This window comes from Bombus pascuorum, chromosome 7, assembly GCF_905332965.1.
Source record: "Bombus pascuorum chromosome 7, iyBomPasc1.1, whole genome shotgun sequence".
Lineage (NCBI taxonomy): Eukaryota > Metazoa > Arthropoda > Insecta > Hymenoptera > Apidae > Bombus > Bombus pascuorum.
The window spans coordinates 16,440,120-16,462,636 of record NC_083494.1 but is presented as its reverse complement, the minus strand read 5'-3'; the positions used below and the strand labels follow the sequence as shown (position 1 = coordinate 16,462,636).

The 22,517-nt window shown below is 39.0% G+C and overlaps 4 protein-coding genes across 13 annotated transcripts; 2 read left to right on the top strand and 2 right to left on the bottom strand.

Moving 5' to 3' along the window:
• Positions 1-237: 237 nt before the first annotated feature.
• On the bottom strand, positions 238-3,120 carry LOC132908653 (uridine-cytidine kinase-like 1). Of its 2 annotated transcripts, XM_060962857.1 has the most exons (10): positions 2,968-3,120; positions 2,767-2,897; positions 2,214-2,384; positions 2,029-2,135; positions 1,790-1,960; positions 1,645-1,716; positions 1,283-1,534; positions 1,004-1,213; positions 741-926; positions 238-662 (listed from the first exon to the last, which is right to left on the bottom strand). In XM_060962857.1, exons 1-10 carry the CDS (start codon positions 3,018-3,020, stop codon positions 345-347), a joined length of 1,671 nt encoding a protein of 556 aa, XP_060818840.1. In that variant the 5' UTR covers positions 3,021-3,120; the 3' UTR covers positions 238-344. The 2 variants fall into 2 exon arrangements, with proteins under 2 accessions (XP_060818840.1, XP_060818841.1); XM_060962858.1 differs by lacking the exon at positions 2,968-3,120 and having other exon boundaries at positions 2,029-2,146.
• Positions 3,121-3,880: 760 nt separating this feature from the next.
• On the top strand, positions 3,881-6,227 carry LOC132908673 (ras-related protein Rab-10). 3 transcript variants are annotated; one of them, XM_060962890.1, is made up of 6 exons: positions 3,881-4,097; positions 4,343-4,523; positions 4,834-4,894; positions 4,950-5,088; positions 5,175-5,264; positions 5,340-6,227. In XM_060962890.1, exons 2-6 carry the CDS (start codon positions 4,397-4,399, stop codon positions 5,523-5,525), a joined length of 603 nt encoding a protein of 200 aa, XP_060818873.1. In that variant the 5' UTR covers positions 3,881-4,097; positions 4,343-4,396; the 3' UTR covers positions 5,526-6,227. The 3 variants fall into 3 exon arrangements, with proteins under 3 accessions (XP_060818873.1, XP_060818872.1, XP_060818871.1); XM_060962889.1 differs by having other exon boundaries at positions 3,882-4,241; XM_060962888.1 differs by having other exon boundaries at positions 3,882-4,523.
• A 2,187-nt stretch (positions 6,228-8,414) lies between these two features.
• Positions 8,415-20,685, top strand: LOC132908632 (retinal guanylyl cyclase 2). Of its 7 annotated transcripts, none has more exons than XM_060962791.1 (23): positions 8,416-8,712; positions 9,564-9,712; positions 9,808-10,208; positions 10,456-10,619; positions 10,788-10,914; positions 11,427-11,579; positions 11,788-12,226; positions 12,351-12,667; positions 12,887-12,992; positions 13,115-13,217; positions 13,297-13,485; positions 13,609-13,689; positions 13,789-13,965; positions 14,621-14,780; positions 14,870-15,019; positions 15,100-15,271; positions 15,366-15,506; positions 15,693-15,885; positions 16,002-16,173; positions 16,277-16,547; positions 17,035-17,046; positions 17,322-17,888; positions 17,968-20,685. In XM_060962791.1, the coding sequence occupies exons 3-23, from the start codon at positions 9,935-9,937 to the stop codon at positions 18,272-18,274; spliced, it is 4,275 nt and encodes a 1,424-aa protein (XP_060818774.1). In that variant the 5' UTR covers positions 8,416-8,712; positions 9,564-9,712; positions 9,808-9,934; the 3' UTR covers positions 18,275-20,685. The 7 variants fall into 7 exon arrangements, with proteins under 7 accessions (XP_060818777.1, XP_060818776.1, XP_060818779.1 ...); XM_060962792.1 differs by having other exon boundaries at positions 9,551-9,712; XM_060962794.1 differs by lacking the exon at positions 9,564-9,712 and having other exon boundaries at positions 8,415-8,712; positions 11,917-12,226.
• LOC132908678 (uncharacterized) lies at positions 20,383-22,280 on the bottom strand. The gene is made up of 4 exons (XM_060962895.1): positions 21,767-22,280; positions 21,442-21,686; positions 21,075-21,254; positions 20,383-20,985 (listed from the first exon to the last, which is right to left on the bottom strand). The coding sequence occupies exons 2-4, from the start codon at positions 21,684-21,686 to the stop codon at positions 20,976-20,978; spliced, it is 435 nt and encodes a 144-aa protein (XP_060818878.1). The 5' UTR covers positions 21,767-22,280; the 3' UTR covers positions 20,383-20,975.
• Positions 22,281-22,517: the final 237 nt, after the last annotated feature.

Here is a 22,517-nt window from a genome sequence, read left to right as displayed (position 1 = left end):
ATCACGTATCTTTTAGAACAATCGAGTAACGTCAGCTCTGGCCATTTGGATTCTTGGACCCGTTCCCATAGGACAAATGCAATAGGAGATCACAAACAATTACATAGCGCGGGCATCACTGCGGAAGGAGGCGTCGTTGGCTCTAACATCGATACAACGTCTCTTTAACCGCGCAGTTACATAGATTGGTGTTGAAATTTGTATATTGTAGATAGAATGAATATAAACGATACATACATTCCCCAGCGTAACACAAATTTTATTAAAGATATATGAGATTACTGCATTTTCATTATAACAGATTAAATAGTTTCGACAATTGAAGTATGAGATCTTAAGTTGTATTAATCTTCGATGGTTGATGGCTCGGTTCCAAAGTATCGATCGCCAAAGTTACCGATACCAGGCAATACGTAGAACTTCTCATTTATCACAGGATCTAAGGCAGACGTCACAATTTTTACGCGTGGAAATGCGTAAGCTATCGAGTGTACTCCTGATTCTGCCATAAGTAGAGATACGAGCAACACGTTCTCCTCAGCAACATCATGATCCAATAAAACTCTGATAGCCATAATGGCTGCTGCACCCGTTGCTACTGTTGCATCCATTAATATCACTTTGTAGTCTTTGATATCTTTTGGTAATCGAAGGTAATAAAGCTGAGGAAAATATCGATAATTTTTATGTCAATATTTAAATGATCGTGGCAAATTAGAAAAGTAAATTACATCATTTACCTCTGGTTCTCCAGTCTGTTGGTTGGTTTGTATAAGTATCTTTCCTATTCTAATATCTTTGCATACGTCCCTAACAGCTTGTTCCATAGTTTCACCGGCACGCAAAATGGAAACACCGCATATTTTATCCGTAGCTGCGCGTTTTCCGTGATATAATACTCCTTGTGGTGTTTCTACTCTTACATCCTATAAACACGTGTTTGTAAGTGGCGATCAAAAGTCACGTTTGTCACATCTCACTAGCGCTGTGTATTAATATTTACCTCGAAAGGTAGAAGAGACAACGCGTACTCGATAACCAAACGTATTAGACGTTTGGAATAAAATATAAATTCATCTCTGTATGTTTCTTTGTTTCTTATAAATGTGTGGAGACCCTTTATCTGTGGTGTATCTGGAAGCAGGTAGAGAGAAGATGGCAATGGCTGACCAATATAAGAATGAGCTAATTTTTCTCTGAGTTTGAAACCCCTCTAGAACAAGAAATGAACTAAAGTAAACATAATAAGAGAGAGCAAGATTTACGAAACCGATAATTTTACCAGTTGAAGCTGAGTATGTACGTGCTGTACAATGAGTTCTATCGCGACTTCGTTATCTCCGCCACGAGGTACGATAATATCCGCGTGAACCATGAATGGAGCTATATAATAATAAAAAGCGGGTTGCACCATAGTACTATATTGCTTTAGCACACCCTCCAAGTCCCTGCCTCTTTGCGATATATCTCTACGTAATCTTCGAGCAAGCCTCACATCAGCATCAGTATCAACAAACACCTTCATGTCGCACATCTTGACCAATCGAATGAAGGAGATCAGTGGTAATTTGATTTCTACTTTCGTACCTTACTACTGTTATTCAAACCCACTCATTCTGTTTTCCTGACAATACATTGACTTACCTTCAGAACGTCGACATTGTAGAACGTCAATATTCCCTCAAATATAATCACATTGGCACCATACATTGTTTTCTTTAAAATAAAAGGCAAACATTATATGTACAAAGTATGTTTAACATTTATACGCTTATTAGTATCTACATACAGTTCTACTTTCTCTGCGATGTGTTACAAAATTATAGATAGGAACTTCCACCATTCTACCTTCCTTTAAACGCTGTAGCGTTGTTTTAAGTAACTCAAAATCGAACGCGTCGGGATGATCGAAATTGTACTCGTTCCGCGCAGCCATGTCGTGTTGTTTTTCATTTAAAACCTATAAGAAAAGTTGGATATACTATCTGCATTCTTCTCTATGCGATAATATTTATAAATTTCTCGTACTTTGTAAAATGAATCCATGCTAAGAAGTGTTACCCAAGGTACATCTAGAGATTCTATAATTTTTGTCGCAACTGTGGTTTTTCCAGACGCACTGCCCCCACAAATACCTAAAACAAGACTATTAATAGCATTGTACATTCATTCCCTTTAAAGTAATAAATATATTTTACGTTTCTATTACTAACCAATTACAAAAGGTTCTACTTGCTGCCCAGCTGAATTGTACCATGGTGGTCTACCAGCTGTGTATATTGTTCTTGTTTTACTTCTAAGGATAGACTCTGCAGAAGTTTTTTTGCTAGACTGAGATAGACTAGTAGTACGCTGCCTTCTTGATCTTGGTGATCTCTGAGAACCTGTCATATAAACATAAATAGTTTCTATTAATTCATTTGAAAAATTATGCGAGGTTGCATCGTACTATTAATTACATTTCCAAAAAAAAAATACATAAAAGTAAATAAAAATCAAAGAGAAAGGTTTTCTTTCAACTATTATGTAGGATAAAGGATAAAGGATAAAGGTACTTTTGTAGGCTTTAACTGTTTTCTTCAAATGACAAAAAGATTCTACTTCGGTAAACCAAGTACATCCTGTTTGCCAAACGCAAGTACTCCATATCAATGACTCTGTAAATAATTGGTACATCGCTTGTTTACTTCAAGAAATAAGTAAGAAGCAAGAAGTAAGAATACTCCGAAAAGTGATACATTGAGGAGAAAATGTATGAAATCTCACCCGTGGAAGGTGGCCTTGGAGATTGTGGAGTAGGTGTCCCAATATCAGAACGTCTACAACGCTCAGCATCCTCGCACAACTCGTCAGCAATTAAAATTTCCTTCTCGTCCAAACACACTTCGGTATCGTCGCTAAAGCACAGTAAATTCAATGCATATTCGACTGAACAGAAGAAACAGATGGTAAAATATTGTTGTTTACCTTTCAGAACTCGCTGAGCTGGGTGGATCAAAGTGTTGCATTTTAGCTGCCATATTCTTGATCACGCAGAAGAGAAATTACGTATTGTTACAATACGTTTTACCAAGCTTCTCTTCCACATGCATCTGAATTTGTACTGACAGAAACTACAAACTACAAGGCAAGTAACGATAATGAAATCGTAGATATATTGCCACCTATCGGTCATGTTCCGAAGCAATTTTTCTACACTTATTACCTAATAATGGGTATTTGAATATGGGTATTTTTATATGTACATATCCTTCTTAAATAATTTAATACAATAGTCTTTAAAATTTATAATTATATTTCTAATCCATCAATTAATTAAAGTAGTATTTATGAAGTTTTGGATGAATTTTAAATAACGTTTAATAAAGAAATAGAAACTCTTGTATGTATGTATATAGTAATATTGGTCCTGTTGAACCCATTACTACCCTTCATATACACAGCATTCATCAACATATTTTCCCGCCTGATCCAAATGTTGAAAACCACGCGATAAAATATCTTAGTCATTAACCATATACTTTGTTATTAACAATATTCATCGATTTTTCAAGCAAAAATCGCTTGAAAGTAACTGTAAAGCATGTTCATTAGATAAAAAATTATATCGCATCGCAGAATATTCATAATGTATGATGCGCATCGATACGAAACGAACAAAGTACAGATGTATAAGCGTTAATGTGAAATCGATAAAAGAAGTAATAACTAAACTGCAGATATTTATATAAAAATAGAAATTGTGAAAAACGCGCAGAATATTTATGATATGTAAAAATATACAAACTATCAAAAGTAAGCCAGTGTACTTAGAAAAAAGAGTGATATTTAGAAATCGAAATAAATTTCTAAGTTCCACTTCTCTGATTGCGTTCAGAGAAACGTGAATTTACATAAACATCCGCAGTCTAGTAATAACTTTGTGCGTATGTGTCCCGTTAGTATCCAGGTGATTTAAAATTATTCTTGCAGTGGTGGTGACCTCCCGTGGTAGATGAAATATTCGCAATTGAACCCGGCAGAGTTTCGCGATTACCGCTAATTACTATAAAGACACAGTTGTACATATTACGGATTGTTGGTCGGTTAATAAATCAGTAAGTTCTGTTCAGACTTGTGACTGAAAGCAAAGTGCAAAGTTACCCCGATGCTTCTGCGTGCTGGTCTGTTGTGTGACGTCGTACTGTCTTTTAATAGTCAGCCCCTGTGACCGGTTTTTCCGTCGTTAACAAGACACCGTTGTACGTTGAGACGCGCCCTCGTCCGACCTTGAAACCTATAATCGTTCATAACGTTCGATGTTCGAAACATTGTCTACAAAACTATTAATCGTGCTCCACAGGTTCGAATCTTTTTTGTTTTCTTCGGCGCCTCGTTAACAAGAAGCAACAGTGAAATGGCAAAAAAGACGTACGATCTGTTGTTCAAGTTGCTGCTGATCGGTGATTCCGGAGTTGGCAAAACTTGTATATTGTTTAGATTTTCGGACGATGCATTTTCGACGACATTTATTTCCACAATAGGTAAGGGAAATTGTCCAAATAATTATCATTCGTGGATTTCCTCGATCAAATTATCCATTATCGTGAATTTTTTTTCGGTATAGTAGGTTATGCTACTAAAATAATAATATTGTAAACTGAAGTTAATGAACAATAAATAATTGAATATTGAAGTGTGATTGTTTTATTACATTAAGTGCATAGAGAAATTTGCGTTTCTGAATTAATATTTTGACAACATTCTCATCAAAGTTGATTGTTTTATGTAAATAAATGCTATTATACTGTGGAGTATGTTAGATATATGAACAATATGCTTTTTGTCACTTAGGTATCGATTTTAAAATCAAGACAGTGGAATTAAGAGGAAAGAAAATCAAGTTACAGATATGGTAAGTTGTGAAATATCAAATTTTTCTAAACAGTCCTTAACCTGTATATTTACAGGGATACAGCCGGTCAAGAAAGATTTCATACTATTACTACATCATATTACAGAGGTGCAATGGGTATTATGCTTGTTTATGACATTACTAATGAAAAGACATTTGAAAATATTGTTAAATGGCTGAGAAATATCGACGAAGTAAGTATGATTGCAAACTTTTTTATCTATACATAAATATAGTCATTTACAATCATTATTTATCTTTCCTTTTTAATTAATTTTAGCACGCGAATGAAGATGTGGAGAAGATGATACTGGGAAACAAAAGCGATATGGAAGACAAACGTGTTGTTAGCACAGGAAGAGGGGAAGCGGTAAAGCAGTTACAATTTAAATTGTATGTAAGTAACGAAAATGTCACAAACTAATAAGTTAATATCCTCCTTTAGATAGCGCGAGAACATGGAATCAGATTTATGGAAACATCTGCGAAAGCAGATATTAATATTGACCGTGCATTTAATGAATTAACCGAAGCAATATTGGAGAAAACTCATGGAAAGGAACCGCAAGATGCTCCTGATAGAGTAACGGTTGATCGAAGGGTGGAAAGAAATTCTAATCGGTGCTGCTAATCTTATATTATTTATTTTAACAGCGCATAATATACTATATATCAGCTCGTGCCACTCAAAATAGATCTGTGGATAGATTTAGAGCATAATTTAAAAAAGCATAATAGTATAATTAAACTCTTCACAACACTGCCTAATCAAATTCAATTGAACTTATTTAATGAGATTTCTGATAAAGATATATCTAAATTTACTTCAAAAAATATAAAAGGAAATAACTCCAATTTGGAAGTGAAGTTTTTTAATTATACCTGGATTTCAAAGGGTGGGTTATAAATGCTATTTGTCACATATATGACTGTATACTTATAAATGTACTTATAAATGTGTCTATTGCATGTATACAAGCATTAAGCTCCATCACAGCTTTTATAAAGAACACTACAAATCAATAATATATACTGCTGATGGAGCTTTGTTTTCCATGTGAAACTTCATGCGTTGTTGCACGAACAAAGTCAACTAGGAACAATTTGTTTGTTATGAGGCTGCAATTTGTTACCATAATGAGACGAGTGAGAATGAATGAGGGCTTTTGATCTTAAAAAAATCTATGTGAACATTGAATGCTTTTTCATACAGACATTGCACTACATTGCTTATTTACATCTTAAGTTAAAATCTAAAAGCTTAAGTCCAAGAGCTTTTATCCTACTTGTGTAAGACTAATTTACTACAAATATAAATATTCACGATTTCGAAGTAATTGTTTCTGTTTCCCTTTGCAATATATTTAACTTATAATAATGGATACTTGATAAAAACTGGCTTTATACATAATATATCAATAGTAGTCTTACGAGTAATTATCACAATACATAAAGTTTCGATTTTATAATGTATTAGTAAAATGATTAATACTTGTGTTATTGATGTTAATACTGGTATCGGAATATGCATCGAATACATATATATATATATATAGAGGAACGAATATACGTGGATCGGAAGTGTTTTAATATGGCCAAGAGGGACAATCTATGACAGAAACGCACGCATATTACGGGGAAATTTAATCAAATACTTTACAGATAATATGCGATAGTGTTTACAATACCATTTAAGGAAAATAATCGAAATAAGTAGACCATACGTTGTCGAAGATACGTTTCCCCCAAATTATTTGTTCAAAGAAAAAGCAAAGAATTAAAAACGTTGTTTCTACTATCGATTAATACCAAACGGAGGGGAGGTACAGAAATTTAAATATTTTCGTATTACGTTCAAAACTTCACTGTAAGAAATATACAAAAACTTTGATATAGAGCGACGATGCTATAAACAAAACAAATAATATATAGATATGTATGTGATATATAATATCCTATAATCTATATTTGTATATATAGTAATCGTTGTATCATTATTTTTTAAAATTCGGAACTAGTATCAGTTTACTGGTACTTCTATCTATGATGAAAACGTATGAATGGTTCAATGTTTGTTAGGTTTGGATTATTCAGTTCTCACGTGCGTTTCCAAGGATTAGGATTCGAGTTATCTCGTCTGGAGGCCAAAAATTCCAAACGTAAACCAGCAGAATTTAGAAGCCGAAAAATCCAAACATAACCCATAAAAAAGCGTTTGGAAGGATTAGGATTGAATTTTTCCCAAAAGGGGAGTATGGAAATCGCCGATGCAGTGTTAAAAATGTCAGCCATAAAATGCACAATAAAACGAAGGCCCCCTAGCGACCAAAAACTGGACTATACGCACATTTCTTCTCAGATGCTGAGAAATAAGCATATTCGCGGCGGAACGGAAAATGTGCTTTCGTACCAGCAGAGGGTAAGTACAAAATGCTTGGAAGTTTCGTTAAATATTGGAAATAAATTGCTTTTTAAGTTTTGTTATGCATTTGAAAGTTGAAAACCTCAAAGATGGTCTCTTGAAAACGCACTTGATCTATAGAAGCAGACAGTAAATTATTAACTAATGGTTTAAAATGCTGAAGAAACAATAATTATTATAAATAGGAGAAAGTTCACAATTGACTAATACGTATAAATATGAGAATAAACGACATCGCGATGTGTACGCAGCTTGTAAATACATGGTTTCGATAAGGAAAACGATAGAAATACGAAAACGAAGTTTCTTTCGCTAAAGTACATATTTTTGAGCTGCCATTTAAAATCTGACCCTACATGAATAATTTACTAATTTTACGTAACATTTGGAAATACCGTGGAGATAAATTAATGATCCGATGGCTGTAGATAAATTATCGTTCAGCGGTAAAGCTGCGAAACTCCATTTTCACCCTCATTTTAATGCCGCAAGGTGTTTTAGTCAAGCTGCTAAGAACTTCTACGATCAAAACAATAGCAAATCGATCAAATTAAACGGGCGATATTAAGAAAAATCAAAGCAAAGTAGTTAACTTGTAAGGAAATAGGATATAAAGTAATTATCTTATTCGATATTCATATTGCATGTAACGCGTCTTTCCAGGCTTCTCGCGTCCTTCTCTCGACTCCTATTACCGATGGATTCTGTCGGATCGTCGATTCATCGATCAATTTCAGAAAACAAATTTTACAGTCTGACCGTACGCTTTCATGCAGCGTTGCCTTTCGACGCGATTACCCTAAATACCTTCAACCGCATGAAGCTAAAGGATTTAAGCGTAGTGTACGTGTATTTTGGATGATCGCGACTGTGATAGATATCGCGTGGGCCAAGGACAGTTTCACTCGTGTTCCATGACAAATTCAGAAGGTTAGCTAGCCTTTCGCGTAACGATGACACGGATCGAAACGTGTACGGGGCGCGCGACTGATACTGGGAATGGTGCGGGCTCGCGCGTCCGCTAGCTGGATTCGTTTCCCGGGACGGAACGTTCTCGTTACCTCGTGATAACGTCACTTCGGGCATGTGTAGAAGGGTGAAACTCGACTTAGTTCAATACCGGACGCCGAGGCGTTCGGTCCGTCTGAAACGTTTGCGATTTCTGCTCGGACGGAACGAATTACAGATTACATTTGACACACGCGTTTTATTCGTCTGTGCGCGACAGAAAGTCAAACCGAATTTTGAAATATAACAAAGTAACTTCGTTGTTGGTTGTTCGCGATATGCGTATTTTTAAAATATTTCTAGACTCGCGCATCCCCTTCTGGTATATACGCAAACAGAAAAAAAGAGAACTGTTTCACCGTTGTTCCTCGTCGCGGAAAGAGAAACGGTAAGATGAAATTCCGAACGATACACTTTGTATACTTAACCGAGCCTATCAACGTATCGACACATGCTTCCTCTTTTCAAATATCGACGATTTATCTATCGGCCATTTTAATTTCGTTAAAAAATCTAATTTTCCGTTAAGCTTGCTGCTTTACTTTCTTCGATAAATTTCACTCCCAATGGAAACGCGATTATTCTCTTTGATCGAATATACCAATTAATTCGATCGTTGATACTCGAATATTGTAATGCGATTGTTGTTTGTCGCTGAGAAAATAATACGTCAGGCTGTGCAATATATAAATATTCTATGAGGTAGAATTGGACGTTCGATTCCTTGAAATCATTGGTACGGATTAGAGTAGGATTGCTCCTCTTTCAAAGCTGCTGCACCCCTGCGATTATTATACATTGATAATTATAGGGAATGAGTGACAGCAACCATGGGCTATTGTTTGCAAATATTTTCAACGTCGTTAAGTATTAAATGTAGCGGAAAATGTGTTTACAGCAAATTGATCTACCGTGATTAAAGGATTCACCTTTTTTTTTTACGAAAAGATCGTGCACGCTCTAGTTGTCGCCGCTTACCACATTCGCTGTGGACGCTGGAGACACCGATATCGATATTTCCGCGCGTTTTCCGATAATTCGCCATAAATAAACGAATAAATAAAGTTATCCGTGTAATTTGAAGGAAATGAAGGAATTCCGTACCAATGATCGATGCACGTATTTTGCGTTTTCATCGCCAACGCGTCCCCATGACAAAAGAAAAATGTAAATGGAAAGAGGAAAAGGGGTAAAAGTGAAAGAGAATATATCGCTTATACGATTAGGAGGTTGTTGCAGTTGAAATTCAAAGGACATTGGCATTTTACCATGAGGCCAGTCGAGAAAAGAAAATTAGAAGAAAAGAAGAAAAATTGTCTCTTTCGGTCTCGATCTCTCTTTGTTAAAGTCTGTTAAACGTAGGGCTACGATAATAAGAGAGTATAACGGTACGTAGCTGACGATACGTCGTACGATCCGTTGGTGGGGCGGCTCCAGATATTTCGGTTTCCGGATCTAAACGATCGTTTTATCCCGTACACAGCGAAGATACGAAAAGAAGGCGAATACGGAGACAAATAGATACGGGTCAATAGGTTAGCTGCTGAGGAAAAAAGCGAGCAGCGAGTAAGCTACGGGGCGAAAACGGTAAACAGGGTGGTTACAGGCCCATGGCCGGGAACTCTTTTCGCCGGCTTTGGTCGTGGATCTCGATCATGATCCTGCCCGGATGTTTGTTTTCTTTGAATGGTGAACAAGTTCCATGCGTCCCTTATTTGTCGGATACGATCGACGAGAATTACAACGATAGCAAAGCGGAAGTAATGCTTTTCTTAAGAGAAGATTGCAACAGCGAGACGAATACCACCGATATGGCCACGGATATTCAAGACTATTTCGATCGATTTAATTTCGACGTGCAGATCACCGTTATACCCTTATCGCGTGAGTATCTCACTAATACACAGCATCCTTCTATTCGTAAATTCTTCGCCACGCTGTATCCGTCCTTGTCACACACACACACACACACACACACACACACACACACACACACACACACACACACACACACACACACACACACACACACACACACACACACACACACACACAAAAGTAATGCACCGCTACATTTCCGCGTCTATCGTAACGGAATCTAAGGGAACCAACATTTCACTCTGCTCCTTAGTGTCGTGCGAAACGAAAACTTGGGGTCTCGACGCTCTGTTACGTGTACTTGGCGAAAGAAGAGCAAAAGCTCTCGTAGCCGCTCTTGACTCACCTATGTGCGAAGTTACCGTTAAACTCGCGCATCTATGGAACATGCCGTTGTTCACATGGACTTGTCCTTTGGTAAGCGATTAAACACCAAACAGTAGCACACACGCCCTCTTCGTTCCGATTCTTTCGTTCCCAACGTTCTATGTACGTAAGCAAGTAACTTACTTAAACCTAATCGTAAGTACGTCGTACAAACGTTCCGACCGATATATACGTACGCAATCACGGTAATCGTTTCAGAAAGACCCGGAGGAAAGGCAAGTTTCATCGATCGTTAGGCTGTCGCCGTCGTTACCTATGATAGCGAAAGCCCTCGCAGAGATGCTGATACACTTACAATGGAAAACCGTAGCGATAATAGGAACAGGTAAATTTTCATTTCTGTCTTTCCTTTCGTCGGTAATATCGTGCAATCGTCGTAGCGTTACTTTACACTTCCGAATCGACGGAGATCTGCGAAAAAAGCAGCCGCGCGATCGACCTCGACGTTGAAGTTCGACATCAAATTATTTTTTATCGCGTCGCATTTCATTCGTCGCGAGAATAAAAAGTCTGGAAGAAGCCATGGCTTGCGACTCGATTGTTTTTCTTGTGAAATAGTTCATCGTTAAATCGTTCGCACGACGATTCTCGGAAGATACTTGAGGTATCCCGAGAATCTCGACTGCTGCTGATACTTTTCGATAGATCGAAGAACGATCGACGCAGACGATGCATATAGACGATACACTCAGGAAAGAACTAGGCTGTATATCTTATTTGCGCAAGTGTATCTCGTATCGTATACGTATCACGCGTATCGCGTTAGCGTTTTGGATAAATCGTCTACGGACGAGTACGAAATTACGGGCGAGTAAATATACGTACACGATGTTACAGATTACGAGCCATGGATGAGTCTCGAAAGAGCATTGTTGAACTCTTTGCAAAGTATCGGAGCTGTGGTACGACGACGCGCGGTATTACCACGGCGAGCTTCTTTCGAACAAATTCGAAAAATTCTTCGCACCGTTTACAAGGTTTCTCGCAGAGGTGAGGATCACTTTTGTACTCTTTTTTTTTTTTTTTTTTTTTCGTACGTTCCAACTTTCGATCGAATTGCTTTGACTTTTGTTGGTTCGTCCGATTTAAAACGCTTTTTCAAATGCTTATACGTACATGTATCGCTATCCGTGTGTACACCGTAACGTGTTAATGCGATTCAAATGCGATTCACGATTTCATTTTCGATTGCACGCAGTTACGGTGTTATGTCTACCCACATCCGACGAAGACGGATTAATAACTCGTGTCCTCTCCGAGATAGATAACGTACAGCAATCCTCTAATTCCATGTGGGACTCTATGACCGTGATTGTTCATACGGAAGACGATGACCTCTTTCTACCATCCGGAAACACTTCGATTTCTTATTTCGATTCAGCAACGTCCAACGTTTCGCTGGCAACCCTAACACCCTTGAATCTCTCTGACTCTGCCTTGAACGTGTCCTACGAAACGACATTCGACGACTACGACGACAGCGTAGCGGTAACGGACACGTTGGAGGAAGCGGAAGAGCAAGAAACCAGACAACGACCATGGAATAAATCAAAAACAAGTAACCGATTCCACCCGCCAAGAAACTTGAGCTCAACTTTTCTAGAAAGATTGATCACGATAACACCCCTCGATTACAGGTACGGTCAAGTTTTATTCAAACCGTTGCCACCTTCTACTTATGTAATTTATATAACGCGTGTACATGTATAACAACCTGTTGAAGATGGATGATAAACCGGAAGCGTATGCGTTCTTCTACAGATATGACGTAGAAAAAGTATTCGAGGGCGTAGAACGATATATGGTACCGACGTTGATGGACCGTTTGAACGAAACTCTTAATATCTTAATGAACGACAATTCTAGTATAAATGCATTCAATAACAAGATCTACACGTACGTTATGCTGGACTGGCGTGTTGACGCCTGGAAACCTATAATGATCACCGTGGAAGGACGTGAAAAATTGTTTGTTCGAAAGTTATCGACGAATGCGGTGGCTTTTCGTAATATGAATGACACTGATCTTCCGAGATGCAGCATCGATATCGACGGGATTCCCTTTATCGATTGTACAGGTAAGAAAGTAACAAAACGATAAATCAACTAATGCTATCTTCGTATCTATGTTCCTTCGTTGAAATTCAAAGAGATGTTCATAAAGCGGCGTGTAAAATTAGAATTTGACTCGACGTATCGTTAAATTTCGTTAAATCCAAGTATATCCATATCCAAGATACTTGGATCGGATTAGGCGAAATTTTTTCATGAATTTTCTAAAATATCCACCTTTACAGAGAGTACTTCCGACGAATCAGCATTGCGTATCGCACATATCGTGACTATCATCCTGGGGTCGCTCTTACTAACTGTGTTCGCAATATCGGTCGCAATCTTGATTAGGTAACGAATCGATCTATAATATACATCTAAAGTACTATTTTCCTTGGTATTTTCCGAGTAACCACGACTTATCTTGTGTAAATGTCATCAATGTGGTAATCGAAATATCCTTTGAACCTCAGAAAGAAGTTGCTTAAGAAGAGAATGTCCAAGGGTACGTACAAGATCATTTTAACCACGTCGGATTTCGTATTTCCTCAAGTGCCTCAAGTAGATTCCAGAAGGGTAAGTTGATGATCTACAATGCGAATTTCATGTATATAAAATTTCCCACGAGGAACAAAGTTGACGGTAAGGTGTGTAGGTGGATGAGGGTATCGAGAGAATGTTATGCTGTTGGTTGCAACAACTGCAAGAATTTGGTGGACCGGAAGTAGAAAAGCCAGATCTACTTCAACTAGGTAGCGTATCTTCCCTGAAACCATGTTTACGAACTAGCACAGGAAATCTGACGCGTCATAATTTCTTGAAGGATCCTCGTGCAAGATACAACGTGAGTATACGCGTATGAAATTAACGAATGAATACGTATTCGCATGGATAGAGATACCTGTAATTGTCTGTCCGGGACCATGCAAGCAATATACAATTTTCTGTTATGTCGCGTTCATGGCAGGGTGACTTTGTGCAACTGAAAGAACTGCCGACTCAGGGTACGTTTGAACTGAAAAGCAAAACTGTGGATGCATTGGCCATGGTAAGAATATTCTGCCATTCGACGATATCGTCGACTATTAACATCGAGATGAGATAACAAGCGTTTGACAATCGCGTTTTCCTCTATTATCGATCGTAGATTCATGGTCTGCGTCATGAGAATCTCAATCCTCTGATAGGATGTTTGAACGAACCGACAAGACCGTGCCTTGTTTACGAATATTGTTCAAGAGGATCGTTGGAAGACGTACTGGTGCAGGACGAGATCAAGCTCGATTGGTCCTTCAGATTATCGTTCCTCACCGATCTTGTGCGGGTAAATACAAAAATTGTTTGCAATTTTTTAACACATTACGTACGGCGCCCTGTTCGCTCAACATGCTTCCAATATCGGCACATTATTGAACGCTTCAAGGAACCTTTATACAATGCATGTATACAGTTTTTAAATTCACATTTACAAAATACCATAACAATAAATCTTTCTATGAGACATCTTGCTACTTTCTTAGAATTAGGATCTATTTTGTAAGATAATTAGGAAAATATTTATAAGAATAACAAAATATTGTACGACGATGAAACGCTTTATAATGTACGATGCACGTTCGACACAAACCTACCGATGTAACGGCGATATTCCACGTACATTTATTTCGCTAATCGTTTGTCATAAGAATATGCAAGGCTTCGTTATCTTGACGACGTAACGAAAAAATCAACTTATTTTTAATTTCTCGAGCCGTCGATACGCGCGTATGAAGAAAAATTAAAGCGAGATATACCGTAACCCGGTCACAAAGTTCGGTTTGCTATATACGAAATATCTCGTGACCCATACGCAATGTGTTAAATTATACCGATATATTTTCAAGTATATATCTAAAAAAAAAAAAAAAAAAGAATAAAGAAAGAATGTGTATGCAAATTTGTGAGTGTGACATATGAAATTTGTTGATCTCTGTTTAAAGGGTATGAGATATCTTCATGGTACACCAGTGCGTGTACACGGTTATCTTACTTCGCGAAATTGCGTCATCGATGCTCGCTGGGTTCTCAAGGTAACCGATTATGGACTGCCCGTTTTTTACGAAGCACAAAATATCGTTCCGCCGGCAAAAACCGCTAGGGGTATGACGATTCCCGTTAGTTTTTTTATACAAAAGAAATGCAAATTTCGAACGATGGAATAACGTTCTTTCTAACGCGTTCGCGTTTAGATCTCTTGTGGACGGCACCCGAACTACTAAGGCAGTCAAATCTTCGTAGGAAGGGAACGCAAGCCGGAGATGTTTACAGTTTCGGTATTATTATGCAGGAAGTGGTAGTCCGCGGAGAACCATTTTGCATGCTCGCTTTGTCCCCGGAAGGTAACCAACGAAATGGAAATCCTCTATACCGACCGTACAAGTTTCTCCGTAGAAATTTTTATGTATCTTCCTATATGCAGATATCATCGAAAAAGTGATGAGACCACCGCCACTGATTCGGCCGTCCGTAAGCAAAGGTGCCGCACCACCGGAAGCGATAAATATCATGCGTCAATGTTGGGCAGAAGCAGCGGACATGAGACCCGATTTTAACGATGTTCACGATCTCTTCAAGAAGCTTAATCATGGAAGGTAAATGGTTATTAGGTTTCTGTATACCTAGCCGTTCTTAGCGCTACTGTAGATCGTTGTTCGTTTCACACATCTAGTTAATCTGTATCTGTAGAAAAGTCAATATCGTCGATACGATGTTTCAAATGTTGGAAAAGTATTCGAACAATCTGGAAGAGCTGATACGCGAGCGCACCGAACAACTAGACATGGAAAAGAAGAAAACGGAACAGCTATTGAATCGAATGTTACCCAGGTAAATAGAGATATCTTTTGTGTTTCATCGCGCGTCATCTCGCCTCCACCCACCCTATTTCTCTCACTCCCCCCTCTACCTTTCTTCCTTTGGTATAGAATCGAACAATAGGTGTATGGATGTACCTATATTTACCTATTGATATTTTAAGATTGGCGGCGTATCAAACACGCAATGACCTTTTAGCTCTGTTGCTGAGAAATTGAAGCTGGGCATGCCCGTTGATCCCGAAGAATTCCGTGAAGTAACAATCTATTTCTCGGACATTGTTGGCTTCACGACCATCTCTGCACACTCCACCCCGTTCCAAGTAGTCGATCTTTTGAACGACTTGTATACCTGCTTCGATGCCACGATCAACGCATATACTGTATACAAGGTGATGAAATGCAAGGACGCGATAGACACAGTACATGGTCGATAAGTGAAAAAGCGTGATCGATTTTTATCGCGTTCAATAGAAAAGAAAATCATTCTTTTTCTTCGTCGTTACAGGTGGAAACTATAGGAGACGCTTACATGGTCGTAGGTGGCTGTCCTGTAAGAATACCAGACCATGCTTCTCAAATAGCTACCATGGCCCTCGATTTACTGCACCAAAGCGGAAAATTCAAGTTGAAACATCTGCCAAATACGCAACTGAGACTTCGAATTGGCCTTCATACCGGTAAAGTGTCGTATCGTCTACGTTATAGCATACGTCGTCCTATTGCGTTGATACGTATGTGTACGTTTTATGTTAACGGCGTATCTCGATTACGTAAACGTAGGCCCCTGTTGCGCCGGTGTTATCGGCCTGACTATGCCAAGATACTGCCTTTTCGGTGATACCGTTAACACCGCATCGAGGATGGAGTCTACCGGTGCACCATGGCGTATCCATCTCAGCCAAGTGACGAGAGATCGACTGATTCAGGCGGGTGGATATCAGATCGAATACCGTGGACGGACAGAAGTCAAAGGCAAGGGAAAGATGCCTACTTATTGGTTACTAGGGAAACAAGGCTTCGACAAGGAACTTCCAACACCACCCAAGCTCGGGTAAGCCTTTATACTCGTTCGGTTCTTTTGTTTCTTTTTTTAAAAGTCACCTCTATACATATATACAAAGCACGTGCATATATTTACGTCCATAATGTAAAAAAGGAAAATATTTTGTTCGTTTCCCTACCTATTTATCTCATTTACTTGTTTCTAGATACTTCTCGAAACGATCCGATCTCTATAAGTCGATCTGGCTCCCCCGTCTTCTCTTCACATTTTCCTTTCATCTTTCGATCGTCTCGTTCGTCGAACATCGTCGCATCTGAAACTATACGTACGACAAATTAGAAGATACGGTTGAACGTCAATTGTCCCTCGTCGATTCTCCTTTCCTCTTCTCCTTCGAATATTCAACGTCGTTAAGCGTGTGCTAACGCTCATTGCATCTGCATCGTATACTTTGATTTCGTAGATCTTCATTGGAGCCGTTTGCTTTTCAGATTTTTAATGCTTTTATCTGTTGCCATTCTGCCGCCATCTTCAGGGAAAACCATGGGTAAGTGAAAGATCGGTAAATACGATAATGCAACCGTAAGAAACGGTCAATTGCGTTTTACGTACACACGGTACACGCGCAAATGGAACGATCGCGTGGATACATGCGCGAACATACATATACGTATGATTTCTATGTAAAATATCGATGTTTAACGATAAACGCGCATGTATCCTCGAATACAAATAGCATAACGGACAAGCGATCCTTCCTCCGCCTCTAAATAAGCAACGACTAATTCGATGTTTGACGATTTTCAATTTCCCACGCCAAAGGCTGAACGAGAGTCTGATATTTGAGACCTCGATGAACGAAGAAAGCATCGTGTCGGCAGACGGCACGCCTGTGTCCGTGGCTTTGTCTTGCGAAGATACAAAGGAGGAGGACGAACGCAAGAGCCACAACGAATGTCGCAACGTAAACGTCGACGATGGCGATACAGCCAGAAATATCGATAAAAATGAAGAGACGTGTAAAGTTGCAGTGTCTGTGCACGATGAACAAGCTCAGGATTCGAGTTCTTCCTCGAAATCAGCGCCGGTTTTATCGTCGAAGATAAAACCGGACGAAAAAGAGAACGATGACGCGAATCCAGCTACCGTCATCAAAAGTACTACCAGCGATGCTCAAGCGTCTCTAGGAACGTCTGCTATATTTTGTACGGAACCGGCTGTTCTTGGCGCATCTACCACTTCCCTTACGTCGATTTCAAGCTCGGCTACGGTCCCTTATAGACCGGGACCGCCAAGACATCGAAGAATAGCTGGTTACATCGATGAGAACGACTTGAGCACGCCGTACAATCATTACAGATGTCTGTCTCCGAACGAACATTACGGCAAGTCTTGATATTTTTCAGCTTTCTCTATTTACTCTGAAATTATCGATTCAACTGACCGTCCATTCGATTCTCTTAGGAAGAAGTACAGGTTGTCGTTTCTTGAAGAGGCAGTTCAGTCTAGATCGGCCCGATGAAACCGCCTGCCTTGGTTTTACCGAACCAACCAATTATCAGCCGCAGCTTCAACACCATCATTATCATCAGCAACAGCAACAACAACAAAACACGAATACGGCGCCAACAAGACTGTACAAACAGAACAGCGCGGGCGCAGCGAATGACTTGGAACGCATCGAAGAGGTTCCATCTACTCCGGCACCTCTTCTTCAACACTACAGACAAGCCGCATCCGTTTCTCTTTCTGTCGAGTCTTTGACGCTCCGTTGATAAACGTTCCGTTTTAGCTGGTCAAAATGTCGATCGGTGAGCATCTGCGACTAAAACGTCACAAAAAAATATGACAATCGTCACGAATATTCGTGAGTCATCGGATATGCTGTATAAACGATATTACATTTCTAAAATGATAAAAGAACAGTCGCGTCGGTCACGGTGAAAATTAAAAATTGTATCGGTCCTCTTAGAATTCTTTCTTACAATTTTACGATACCGATGATAGATCGACGTTTGATCTCCGATTACGGTCGCCAAATATAGAGAAAAGTTTATACCCATTATCGCGGATGACAATCTCTGTTAACATAGACACGTATATGCGTATACGCAGGCTTCGCGTTATGTTCTTCGCATAGGAAACATGTACAAACTCTGTAATTCCGCGTTTCTTCCGATCCGTATTTCCTCGGTCGCTTCGCTTCCTAAGAACGAATACGAATCGCCGATAGCACACAGAACGTTCATAAAAAGCGAACGCCGATCACAGGATCGATTCTGTCGTGGATGAAAATTCATGCGTAAAAACGACGAGGCTTCTCTTCCAAGTTATAAATAATTTAATCTTGCGCTACGAATTGCGTTTGTACACGCGCAATCCACCTTATGCCAGTGCGAGTAAATACTTACTTGCACATTCGATCGAGCGACAGGGAACCGTATCACGATGTCACTTGCCAAGCAGGGCGTCTCGACGAAAAATATTCAAGGCACATAATCGTATCAGTTCGGATACGATTGACCGACGAAACGAAATTTTAATGCGATGCACGCGTAACGGTGCGTATATCGTTGTAAAAAAATTGAAGAAGACTCGCAATACCTTCTATTTTCTTATTCGAAGAAAGGTGAACGCGTACGAGTCGCATAGGTTTACGGTAATTCAGCGCTGTAAGGTAGCGTCTTATAACGCTCGGTTGAAAATCGTAAACGAATCGTTGCGTCACATTTGATCTGCCTACTTGCTGAAATCCACAGAATCGCAAATGAAAGCTCGCTCCATAGGATTTTCCATTACGATCGTTTGAATATTAATCGTTTAAATATAGTCGCAGATATGGAAAATTCTACGCGTACCACGAGCCTCTGCAAAAGCTACGCGACATATACTACACGCACCTGTTACCTACCTGCTGTCGCTTACATTTGCATACAGATTATTTGATAAAAATCTATTTGATGAAATTTTGTTCCTCAAGTTTTATTCCGCTGTACAAGTTTCGACCGTTCGGCTCGTTCATTTCGAACGAGGAAAGCGAGAAACATTAAGTGTACACCGGTGTAATTAATACGATATCAATGTCGTTCGAATTGCCCACTTTACGTTCATCGATAACCCGATGCAGTCAATCGCGACTTGGAACGAAACGTTGCGTGTTTCTGCACGAGGCGCATAACGCTCCAACGAACAATCCGACAAAGCAAAATCTTATCGTTAAGATCGTTCGTAAAAATCTTGCTGGAACGAGACAACTCGCGAGACAGATACTTTATCACCGTAATGGGATTGCATGGAATTTGGCAAGCAACCAAGAGTACTCGCAGCATTTCCGTACAGCAAGAGAAGTTCATTATTTTCTCACGAATGTGTGCGCGACATCGTCGTCCTCGAATCGTCGTCGACAATAATTGAAAAACCTACGATGTAAAGACGTAGGTAATTTTTTCTCTCTCCCTCTGTCTCTCCTTCTTCTTTTCTCTCCCTCTTTCCGATTTCCAATCGTGCAATTACCTATCGTAAAGATTAATTTCGCGAATTTTCCGAACGTAACGTGTACTTTGACATTAGGTATAAGAAAATTAATATAAACGGAACGATGCGACGTTAAAAGCGCCAATTAAAAATTGCGTCCGTGCGCCACCTCGCACGCAATTAATTACGATAAAACAGCACGTGCAAACGTGTTTTATGTGATCGTGCAATAATTTGTGTGTTAGATGTACGAATAAGTGTATATAGCGCACATAATGTATAGATGGACATTTTCTAATGTTGCAAGCGTTCGTGAGCGAAAAATTATTAGGAGATGGTCGACGAATTTTTCGCATCGCGAAGCTTATAACACGTATATATGTATATTGGAAAGAATTGTGATCGATAATAAGATGTAAAAATACGAGCGTTTATTTAACATTAAGTCGTTTAAATCAATCGTCTGACAAACGAACCACGTATCCGTAATTTGTTCTACGCAACGATGCGGCTAAGAACGGTGCGATAAATTAATGCAAAACGTGGAGCAGAACACACATACATGGAAAGTAAACTCTAATCGATGATACAAGATAACGAAACTCTTTTTCTATGTACTCCTTTTCTTTTCCCTTTAAGATAATTAAAGAGACAATGTTACTTTGTATTCGTCTTGATGCAATAATTCATTTTAAGCAATAAGACAGTACGATATCGCATCTATTTAAATTTTAGATCGCTAGTTACGAATACAACGTCGAGTATAGTATAAAATATTGTTTCCATCTATTGTACGATGAGTCTTGAACGTATGTATAAATACATAGGTGTGCGTGTGTACATGAAAATAAACCAATACGAAGACGTTTCGATAGAAATCTCCTGGTATTTTACAAACTTCTTCTTGTTGGTCTATGGCGGCTGTTGAATTATTATTTCTGTCTTATAATTATTATTTAATATTACGTGATTGCTTGCACCGATCGATAACTTCTGTCGATATTACCAAGGCCTGAATAAAAGAATGTAGGAAACAGGAAACTTTGATTAGCATATCACAGGCAGAAAAACCAGCGAATTTTTGCCACAAGTTACGCTTACCCATAAGGAGAAGATTCTCTGTATTCTACGTGTACCGGTTTAAAAACCGGAGTTGGCCTCTCGATTATTCTTTCCACGAAGACAGGTTTGTCAACGTATTCAACGTATTTTACGGATGCTGGAGGACTCGATACATAAACATGATGAACTTCTGGAGCCGTCTTATAACCAAGCTTATACCTGGAAGTGATAAATTTAAAAAAAGATATTAAACCAAGCATTTTCTTAGATATTCATGTAGATATTAAGACTGGCACATCCGTGCAATTTACGACGTAAGCGATAAAAATTGATACGAACGAGCTACAATTTGAGAAACGTTTTTAAGCAAAGGTTCGCTCTGTGGATGGAAATATCGTTCTTTTACCCTTTCACGGCACCTAAGCCGAAGCCCAAGAGTCCCGCACCGATAAGTTTTTTCTTCAACAGAAGCGTTCTTTTCTGCCTGTTCAACGTAGCACCCGAATATTCTTCATTTTCTAATTGACCAACAGATTGATCGAGAATCGAGGAACGGCTGTCTGTCGATGGCAAAGCGTCTTCTTTGGCTATTATACATGGTACGATGTAACAACAAACAACGGCAAGAACAACAATGCTAATTGGCTGCATCTGGCGAGAAGAAACGAAGAAAGATTACCATTATTACGAATAAAGTAATTACGTTGCTTATGGATTTCTCGTTGCCTTACCGTTGTATTTCTTTGTATTTCGTACGAGGGGCCTAGTAATAACGTTAAGCGTACAGAGAGTACGTTTTTAACTCGTATGGTACCTTTTCCATAGCCTCCTTTGATTTTATATAGAGCCTTGCCTACCTTCGAAGCAACGAATTCTCCCACCCACTCAAGCGATCCAACTTACGTTCGTGTTCCTCTTTAAATGTTACACTATTCCGTTGTCACCACGTTCGAACCACTTGCGACACAACGATGAGGTGAAAATATCGGTGAAAAGCTCCTAAAGCTCGTAGCGTCTCTCTGTTACGATATTTGTCCCTTTCGCTATTCTAAGCTACGTGTTTCTACAGACTTATAAGATGCTACTTGCTGCATAAAATGCGCAACGAATGTAAATTGCGATTCTTTTTATCGTCTATTCGTTCCTTTTATCGTCTATCGACGATGTACAAAAATTCACACGCGTACATTATAATACGCTAACGCGAGTTTCGCTTAAACGTATCGTTGCTAGCATCTCTAATTTCCGTGATTGATTCTAACGGCTGAGCGAAAAAAGAAAGAATTTAGTAAGACGGTTAATCTATAACGATTAAATTGATATAATTAATAATAGACATATATATATGTATAGGAGACGAGGAGAACAAAATCAATCGATCCGCATATCAAATAATGTATGTACGTTACGTTCGTTAACGTAACACCAGGTCGCACCTTTAATCGCAAGTGTCGCAAGTTTAACGAACAATCGCCGAATAGT

Coding starts and splice junctions, on each gene's coding strand:
- LOC132908653 (XM_060962857.1), bottom strand. CDS start 3,020: ATGGCAGCTAAAATGCAACACTTTGATCCACCCAGCTCAGCGAGTTCT. Junction 2,136..2,213: donor AGTAGAACCTTTTGTAATTG/GTTAGTAATAGA, acceptor GTCTTGTTTTAG/GTATTTGTGGGGGCAGTGCG. Junction 1,535..1,644: donor ACAATGTCGACGTTCTGAAG/GTAAGTCAATGT, acceptor CGATTGGTCAAG/ATGTGCGACATGAAGGTGTT.
- LOC132908673 (XM_060962890.1), top strand. CDS start 4,397: ATGGCAAAAAAGACGTACGATCTGTTGTTCAAGTTGCTGCTGATCGGT. Junction 4,524..4,833: donor GACATTTATTTCCACAATAG/GTAAGGGAAATT, acceptor TTTGTCACTTAG/GTATCGATTTTAAAATCAAG. Junction 4,895..4,949: donor AAAATCAAGTTACAGATATG/GTAAGTTGTGAA, acceptor GTATATTTACAG/GGATACAGCCGGTCAAGAAA.
- LOC132908632 (XM_060962790.1), top strand. CDS start 9,935: ATGGCCGGGAACTCTTTTCGCCGGCTTTGGTCGTGGATCTCGATCATG. Junction 12,227..12,350: donor ATAACACCCCTCGATTACAG/GTACGGTCAAGT, acceptor GTTCTTCTACAG/ATATGACGTAGAAAAAGTAT. Junction 15,886..16,001: donor ACGCATATACTGTATACAAG/GTGATGAAATGC, acceptor TCGTCGTTACAG/GTGGAAACTATAGGAGACGC.
- LOC132908678 (XM_060962895.1), bottom strand. CDS start 21,686: ATGCAGCCAATTAGCATTGTTGTTCTTGCCGTTGTTTGTTGTTACATC. Junction 21,255..21,441: donor GGCTTAGGTGCCGTGAAAGG/GTAAAAGAACGA, acceptor TATCACTTCCAG/GTATAAGCTTGGTTATAAGA.